The sequence below is a fragment of the Camellia sinensis genome, chromosome 15, assembly GCF_055761805.1.
Source record: "Camellia sinensis isolate YWXY chromosome 15, ASM5576180v1, whole genome shotgun sequence".
Lineage (NCBI taxonomy): Eukaryota > Viridiplantae > Streptophyta > Magnoliopsida > Ericales > Theaceae > Camellia > Camellia sinensis.
This window is the reverse complement of record NC_138975.1, coordinates 16,810,001-16,819,357: the sequence shown is the minus strand read 5'-3', so window position 1 is coordinate 16,819,357 and position 9,357 is coordinate 16,810,001. Positions and strand designations below refer to the sequence as shown.

At 34.9% G+C, this 9,357-nt stretch overlaps 1 protein-coding gene across 1 annotated transcript in view; it reads left to right on the top strand.

Moving 5' to 3' along the window:
• The first annotated feature begins 229 nt into the window (after positions 1 to 229).
• LOC114271235 (ubiquitin carboxyl-terminal hydrolase 6) overlaps positions 230 to 9,357 on the top strand; it is a 13,441-nt gene continuing 4,313 nt past the window's right edge. Inside the window, exons 1-10 of the mRNA XM_028212855.2 lie at positions 230 to 395; positions 4,138 to 4,283; positions 4,438 to 4,473; positions 4,566 to 4,673; positions 5,464 to 5,564; positions 5,698 to 5,824; positions 6,220 to 6,279; positions 6,445 to 6,512; positions 7,052 to 7,102; positions 9,116 to 9,224. Of these exons, the coding sequence (XP_028068656.1) occupies positions 386 to 395; positions 4,138 to 4,283; positions 4,438 to 4,473; positions 4,566 to 4,673; positions 5,464 to 5,564; positions 5,698 to 5,824; positions 6,220 to 6,279; positions 6,445 to 6,512; positions 7,052 to 7,102; positions 9,116 to 9,224 (816 nt within the window). The 5' untranslated portion in view covers positions 230 to 385. The remainder of the gene's footprint in view (positions 396 to 4,137; positions 4,284 to 4,437; positions 4,474 to 4,565; positions 4,674 to 5,463; positions 5,565 to 5,697; positions 5,825 to 6,219; positions 6,280 to 6,444; positions 6,513 to 7,051; positions 7,103 to 9,115; positions 9,225 to 9,357) is intronic.

The window sequence follows — 9,357 nt, the reverse complement described above, 5'->3', positions numbered from 1 at the left end:
TGTCACGTGACACACACGAAAGGGTATAATTGACCACGCAATATTGTCAAATAAAAGTGATAGAATCAACTGGTAAGATATTTCCCCACTAATAGGACTAATCAGAACAATAAAAATAATCTTAAGACCAATCAATAAAATTATTTGTGAGATAAAATTTATTGGTAAATATCCCTTATTATTTTGAGACGGGTAGTAAATTAGAATTATTAGTATTATTTTTTTTCATATTTATAAATTTTAATTTTATTATTATTTTAACCGAGTCTGTGTTTTTCATTTAAACTTTTTCAGGCTCTCGCAAGACTCGCAGATTCGCTGGCGTTGCCCTTCCCTGCAAGTAAACAGCAAAACGCACGACGCCTCTCTCGATCCTCCCAACACCATGCCCACAGGTCAGAGACCCAACACTTCCACTTCTTTTTACATACTTTGATTTTATTTTATTTTTATATATATATTTTGATTGAAATCGAAAGCTAACATGCTTTGTTCTTCCAAATCACACTGTAATTCCAATTTTCGTCTTCGTTTGTTCAATTTATTTGCTGTATATCTTGTTACTATTGCGCACCCTTTATGTCATTCTATTCTAAGTAACAGAGTAAGGTTTGATTTCTGTTTTTATCTTATATTGTTATGCGATGGGTCGGTGGCAAATTTCGATTCCATTTCTAGGTGTATTTTTGGGTTTTGCTGAATGATTAATTTATAGTAGTTGGCTTTTTGGGTTGTGCACTATTCAAATGCTATCTTCGTTGTTTTATCTTCAATTTTTATGTGCTGGGTCGGTGGCAAATTTCGATTCCATTTCTTGGTGTATTGGGTTTTTCTGAATGATTAATTTCAAATAGTTGGCTTTTTGGGTCTGACACTATTCAAAAGGCTATATGTGTTTGCTCGGTGGCAAATTTCGATTCTATTTCTGGGTGTATATGGGTTTTACTGAATGATTAATTTCACATAGTTGGTTTTTGGGTCTGGCACTATTCAAAGGCTATCTTCAATTTTTATGTGCTGGGTAGGTGGCAAAATTTGATTCCATTTCTGGGTGTATTGGGTTTTTCTGAATGATTACTTTCAAATAGTTGGTTTTTTGGGTCTGACACTATCCAAAAGGCTATATGTGTTTGGTCGGTGGCAAATTTTGATTCTATTTCTGGGTGTATTTGGGTTTTACTGAATGATTAATTTCACAGTTGGTTTTTTGGGTCTGGCACTATTCAAAGGTTATCTTCAATTTTTATGTGATGGGTCGGTCGCAAAATTCGATTCCATTTTTGTATCTGGTTTTGCTGAATGATTAATTTCAAATAGTTGGCTTTTGGTGTCTGGCACTACTTGAAGGCTATCTTTATTGTTTTATCTTCAATTTTTATGTGTTGGGTCGGTGGCAAATTTCGATTCCATTTCTGGGTGTATTTGGGTTTTACTGAATGATTAGTTTTTTTACCATTCAAGGGCTATCTTCAATTTTTATGTGCTGGGTCAGTGGCAAAATTCGATTCCCTTTCTGGGTGTATTGGGTTTTTCTGAATGATTAATTTCAAAGGTTATATGTGTTGGGACTGTGGCAAATTTCAATTCCATTTCTGGGTGTATTTGGGTTTTACGGAATGATTAATTTCACATAGTTGGTTTTTTGGGTCTGGCACTATTCAAAGGCTATCTTCAATTTTTATGTGCTGGGTCGGTCACAAAATTCGATTCCATTTCTGGGTGTATTGGGTTTTGCTGAATGATTAATTTCACATAGTTGGCTTTTTGGGTCTGGCACTATTCAAAGGCTATCTTTTTTGTTTTATCTTCAATTTTTATGTGTTGGGTTGGTGGCAAATTTTGATTCCATTTCTGGGTGTGTTGGGTTTTGCTGAATGATTAATTTCACATAGTTGGTTTTTTGGGTCTGGCACTATTCAATGGCTATCTTCATCGTTTTATCTTCAATTGTTATGTGTTGGGTCGGTGGCAAATTTCGATTCCATTTCTAGGTGGACTGGGTTTTGCTGAATGATTCATTTCAAATAGAATATGTCTATATATATATATATATTTTGGGGTATTATACGTGGGGTGTTCAGAGTGAGAATCAAATATATATATATATATATATATTTTATGATTCTTGGCGTTGCCTGTCATCGTGTACCAGATTTTCTAATTTGTTGGTGCTAATTGCAGCATCAATACATTTATAGCTATTAGAGTATTAGCAGGACTAAATAATTTAATTTGATGATGCTGTTGTGTTCAGTTTATAACCAAAAGCCTCATTCCATTCATAGGTAATTGAATATTAGTAGGAAGGAAAAAAAAAATTTACATTGATGTTGATAACCAGTGTGTTCATTTGCATGAACTCCCACTTGTTTTTATAATTGTAGCTCTCATCCTGTTTATACTAGAGTGTTGGTAAGAACGTATGACAAACACTGAAATATCTACGCCTGCCTGCCTGCCAATCCCTTTCGTTCACATTTTTCAACTCATAGTAGTGGAGATTACTTGTTCGTGGGTGTAGCATGCGGCATGTGGTCAATTGGTGCATTTACTGCATTTGTAAAGCTAGTAATTCATGGGATTTTACTATGTTGTTGGGGAAAAAAAATTAGCATATCTTTGGTCCAATTTGCATTTAATGTGAAGAGAGAATAAAGAAACATACTAGGTTTCCTCAACCACATGCACTGGAGGTTACATCTTCCCTCATTGCGAATTTCAATTTTAATTTTTATCTTTTGGTTGCATAATTTAATGAACAAGTTTATCTTTCCTCCTTCTCCCTATAAAAGGACTGAATGAATACGTGAAATGCATTTAAGCAATATACAATCTATATTTGAATACTTAGAGGCAATATTGGCTGAGGTGCTTTTTCTGCAACTTAAATAAGCTACCATTTCCCCCCCCCCCCCCCCCCCCCCCCCGGGGGGGGGGGGGGGAGACATGTGCAATAAAATAGTTGATTATCATGAAGTTAGGAAAGGGGTTCTTTTAGATAATGCTTATACATTATAAACTTTCAGCTTAGGTTAGGTGAAGTTGTCAGTCTTTTGTTATATGATATCACATTTCCCCCCTAGATTGATGGCAAACTTGGGCTATTGGGACAATTGTGGTGGATGAGTTGTCTTGGTATACATATGTGCCTTATATCCTGATTATTTTGGATTGAAAAGTTGAATTTATATATTTTTCTTGAAAATAGTAAAGAAAAACAATGGACTTTTAAAACAGACAACAAAGGTAGGAGCCCAGCAAAGTTGATTTAGAACAGCAAGAGAAAAGCTTTATTAGGGTTGAATATTTTTGGGTTTCGTGACTGAAAGTTTGATAAAATTATAAGGTTTAAGGTTCGTGTGGCGATAACAGAGGGTAGGTTTGTAATTGGGAGTAGAAAACAAAGGCGTTGGGGCTGTTTCGGGAGCTATGAACAATACCCTGGAAACAGTAGCATGGCTGCTTTGTTGTTTTTTAGGTTTGATTGTTCAAGGAAGTAAAAGGGGTTGGCTTTGGAAGCTGAGATGTTTGAGAGGTGTAGGGGGATTAAAAATAATAGTGTTGAGTGTTTACAGATTAGAAGTGAAAAAAATTGTAGGAAAATAAAAAGAATTTGGCTGACGGATCCTAGCAACTTTGGCTATCACAGTAGTTGCTTGGTTTTTGGAAAATAATTATTGTTTACAATTGTGAAAACTATTTTGGATGCTAACTATTAAGCAAAATACCTAATCAAACGATGAACAAATTATAAATTGCAAGCAGGTTATTTTATATCTGATCAGTTTCATTTTATATGTGGAACTCATTCACTTGTTTGAGCTTAGTTTGTATTAAATAACTCTATGAATAGTTGTTGGTTGGGGAGTCAAGTGTTTGTAAACTTTGATGGAAATTGTTTGGTTTATAGCTGTCTTTTAAATCAATATTATTTTTAGCTTTTATCTTACTTAAACTATGCATGCGAATTTATTAGCCTGGTTGGCATCAACAAATATTTTATATGTTTTTCATATCCCTATTGTTGTTGAGCTTATAGCTGCATATTTTGTGATGCACCAACTGGCTACTTTGTTAACTACAGTTGGAGGCTCTCTAGTACTCACTCTCACATTGTAACATGTTCATCTCTGGCAGTCAGTGTAAAATGGCAAAAAGAGACCTTTTCTGCGGTGGAAATTGACACTAGTCAGCCCCCATATGTTTTCAAATGTCAGTTGTATGATCTAACAGGAGTACCTCCTGAGAGACAGAAGATAATGGTTAAAGGTGGTTTATTAAAGGTAATCAAATAGTTCTTATGATTTGATTACTTGCAAAACTCATTTTATCTGTGAAACTATAGTGAATGACTCTGTATATGTTGTTTGAGAGTTCTTGTAACTTCTTGTTTCTGAAGGTGGCTATTAACCTCCTTGTATTTTCCTCACAATGTAGGATGATGCCGATTGGTCAACATTAGGAGTGAAAGAGGTGTATAATCTTTAAATTTCGTACAACACTTGGCTTTGTTGTACTATTGGAATAAATTGTTGAGTATATTGCATGATGTCTATTGTGTCTAGGGTCAAAAGTTGATGATGATGGGAACAGCAGATGAGGTTGTGAAGGCCCCAGAAAAGGGCCCTGTTTTCATGGAAGACCTTCCAGAAGAAGAGCAAGTTGTTGCTGTGGTAAGTTGCTTGAATTTTTTGCAGTAGATATGAATACTAATTTAGTTTTTCCTCAGGTTCCTGTTTTGCATTAGGTTGGGAAGGGGTAGGTTTATGTAACTGAGTTTAGCCATTAGGTGGGTCAGTAAGGGGACTTCAGACATTTTGCTCTGCTTTATTATCTTGCTGACACTTGGTTGCAGTAAATGTAACTATACTTACTTGATTGTGGTAGTTTGTCATCCTGGCCTGCCCTTGTTGGGATGGTGTGGGCATATACAATCTGCCTTGGGCGGGATTCCTAAACTGATGTCAAGCTTGGAGTTGCTTCAAGTTGCAATTGACCCTAATTTGATGGTGTAACTCCATCTCAAATTTGGTCTGTTGCCATCCTTGACTATGCCCTTTCTCCGTTTATTCTCTATGCTATTAAGTTATGATTTGTATTCACGCTGTGACTTAGTTGTTTAGTTCATCCACTTTGCTGGTTAGTTTTTCTTGTTTTATTTAATCCGGTTATTGATTTTTTTTTTTACCCCCTTTTTTATTTAACTTAACCAAGTTGTTTTGTAGTTCCCTTCACTACTTCCATAATTTCTTAACTTGCACTCCGCATCAGTATCTTGTTTTTTGGACTTAAAACCATAGAATCAAGTTTGCTGTGTTAACTTAAATAATTTCTTTTTCACGTAGCCTGCCTCTAAAATGTACTGTATTCTTTGAATTTGGCCAGGAAAATGTTACAGATATTTGATCATACTTTTGTATGCCCTTTTAATGATTTTTTAACGAATATCACATCTGCTTCCAGGGTCATTCTGCTGGCTTATTTAATCTTGGAAATACCTGTTACATGAACTCTACAATACAATGCTTGCATTCAGTTCCAGAGCTGAAGTCAGCTTTGATTAAGTGAGTTGTCTTCCGTGTGTACAAGGATATCTAATGTTCAGAAAATGATTTAGAAGTGTGGTCTTCATATATATTATATGCATTATACTCACATGATTGAGATTTTTTGTTTGGTTTGTTTGTTGCTGATTAGGTATCCCCATTCTGGAAGAAGCAATGATTTGGACCAGACTTCTCATTTGTTGACCGCCGCCACGCGAGAATTATTTACTGAGCTTGATAAAAGTGTCAAGCCAGTTGCGCCAATGCAATTTTGGATGGTTTGTCCTTTTGCTTAGTTGTTGTATCTATTAATTTTTGAAGTCCAAAAAATTCATAATTACTGTATATCCAATGCTTGGTGTCATCCAGATAGATGATTCTACAATGAACGTAAATATATCTTAGTTAGAACGTCACTGGTGATAAGGGGACATAGGCGCAAAAACATTTTGCATTTGTTGAATTTTATTTCCTCCATGAATGAATGGACCTTATTTGTAGAAGTTTTTATCATAGTTGAATCTTATGGACTGCTTGTTATCAGAGCCAAGGTCGCTTTGTGGAAAATATCTTTGACAATTTCTTCTATGGATGATTGGTGGACATATTGCTTCTGTTCTCATTGATAGGTGAGGCAAAAGAGATATCCTAATGGATTCTTCATTTGTCACAGGTTTTGCGGAAAAAGTTTCCTCAATTTGGGCAGCTGCATAATGGATCCTTTATGCAACAGGTTTCCCCTCCTCTCTCTCTCTCTCTCTCTCTCAAATGTGTTTTCATCATATTCTTTTTTTTTTTTATTCTTTGATAGATATGTTTTCACTATATCATATCATTTTACTGCTTTAACTTTGCTGCGATGTTGATAAATAGCTTTAAGCCTTTAAATATATGACAGGATGCTGAAGAATGTTGGACACAACTTTTGTACACCCTCTCTCAATCTCTTAGATCGCCAGGTTCCAGGTATTTTGTTTCTTTGCTGGAGGCATTAAATTACTTTGATTTTGGATTGATGTGTCGTCTATAATTGGGTAATATAAGTTCATACTTTTTAGTTGTAAGCTAAATCCTTGAGATAGTCTTTTACATTCTTGGATACCTTGCACAGTTGGTGCACCAATTCAATAATATCAATGTTTGAGTTTATCTTTTTCATCAATTACCATAGCATCTTGTACTATTGGCAGATGCTGACCTATTCTCTCTCTCTCTCTCTCTCTCTCTCTCTCTCTCTCTCATGGTCATGCCTAATGTGACTCTCTTTCAGTGAAATTTAATTTGTCCTTTTTTTGGAAACCTTGTTTATTCCCCCTTCATTTCATGAGATTTGTTATGCTATGCTTCTATCCTGTGTAGTGCTCACCCAAAATTTTGACTCTTCTTTTTAATCCAACTTGCTGTGTTTGTTAAGGATCACCAGTTTTCTTTTTCTGTGTTTTTTTGGATAAGTACTAGTTTCTCTTTAATTCTAATGCAATCATCTCAATAATGTTTATTTGCAGCGAAAATATGGATACCATAAAGGCACTCTTCGGTGTGGAACTTGTTAGCAGGTATTTTTCTGATAGTAGGTTTTTTTTTTTTTTTTGATATATTTTTTTACATATATATTTAAATATAGCCATTAGAAACATGTGGTGATGTTGTTTAATTTAATATTTTAGAATTTCACCTGTGGAATTTTTGTATATGTTGGTCTTATTTGATGCTTAACAAATTGTGTTTGTAGATTTATCGCATTGACATCATTAAATGTGACAATCTAATCTGTGTGTGTGTGCATGCGCACTTGTGTGATAAGTGATTTTATTGTGTTCTTGTCCTCATACACTTTGTGAAGGCTCATGTGTTGGCTTGTTGATGCAGTTGCTAGTGAAAGTCATCTGCTAGAGCATATATAAATTTCATATTTGTATGTTTATTTATACCTTTGAGATCTTTTATGTTCTGTAATTCATGGATGACTTTATGGAGGAAGCATAAAAGAGTCTTAAAGCTCTGCAAACTCTTAAAATTGTATACGTTAACTTGGGTAGAACGGTAGAACACTTGAAGAAGAAAAGAGCTGCAGAGATCAGTAAAAACTTTAGAAGTATCGGTAATATTGGGTTGCTGATTAGTCTTATTTGATTCATATCTCGTGAAGTAGTTAGGTTTTGCTGTTTTCTGAGGAGTTAGATTTCTGTTACCAAAATTTTCTACATCCTGTATTTTTGACATTAGATCTGTCAATTCAGTTAACCAAACTAATTAAACTAAACTAAGCATTGTGTCTCAATCAAGTAGGGTCATGAATCATTTTTTCGCCATTTCGCTTAGTTAAATTTAATAAATCCATGTGCTTTTTCACTACTGCATCTCATGTATGTCTTTCCGCCGGTTTAACATTTTCATTTACGGTGATCATATCACTCTTCCTTAATACTACATCTACCAATCTTTCGCAGTACATGATCAAACCATCTTTACCATGTTTTCTCTCATATTTGATTGATACTGCTCTTACCATTTTATGAATATATTCATTTTTAATTTTGTTTTAGCACACATTCATCAAAGCATCCTCATCTTGTGTACACTCATTTTATGAACGTGTTGTTTCTTAGTTACGGAACTTTGTCCTGTAAAGCATCACTAGCCTTTTCCTCGAATTTGATGGTATTTGTCAACGTTGATCACATGATATGCTAGAAGAACAAACCTACTTTGTTTCTACGGATCAGATGATTTCCAACATCTCCATCCTATTAATAATTGAACCTAGGTAACGAAGATGTTCACTCTTCGTTATCTCACAGGTTTGAATATTCACTTCTATATTATTTCTACTTGTATTGTTACTGAAGTTACATTCCATATATTCAGTTTTAGTTCTACTAATTTCAAAACCTTTTGACTCGAGCACTTATTTCCAGATTTCTATTTTAGTGTTAATTCCTCCCATTAGTTTCATCCACTAGATCTGTTAATTCAGTTCTGGATTGAAAATCTCGAAAATATTTCAAAAAGGAAATGACATTTTAAAGACTGCATTTTTTCACTTCAATTAATGAAACTAATAGAAGTCACTTCAGTTACAATTTTATTAGCTTTCTGCCACAGATCAAGCATTCAATGGCCATAGTGAGAATTCTTAGCAATAAGAATTAGTTCCTTGAGGTCTTACCTAAATTTGATTTGGCAGTGGAAAGAATTCCTGTGCGATTTTTCAGGCAAATAGGTCAGATCACCATATTTCTATATGCTAATAGTTCAATGGTTGCACATCCTTTGTTTTTAACAATCTATTGAATATGGCTTCTGCTAAATGCTAATAGCGAGAGCTTAAACTATTTTCTCCTTTTCATCTTCCCTGGAGAGCAGATAGAGTGGTTTTATGGGTTTGTATTGCAATCTAAATATTTGCTTGTCTGGTGTTCGACTAGACTGTGCACTATTGTTTTGTGCCTTTATGGTACAACAGTAGCACTTTAAATCTTTCGGGTTTCTATTTTTATGGCTATGAAAATACTGGCAGACAAGTGTTTCTATTGGATATTTATTTCTTGGTGGTGATGTGAGGTCAGGGTGCATTGCGAAGAAAGTGGTGAAGAAAGCTCAGAGATGGAATCGGTGTATGCACTGAAGTGCCACATATCACATGAAGTTAACCATTTACATGAGGGGCTTAGGCATGTAAGTGCTATATCTTTTCTGTTAAATCCTTGGTTTTTAACGTTGTTCTTGATCTGATTAGCTCTTGCTACTTGTGTCCGAGTTTGAGTTTTGGTGCTTGTGAGATGGACTTCCCCACTCTCCAACTTGAAGA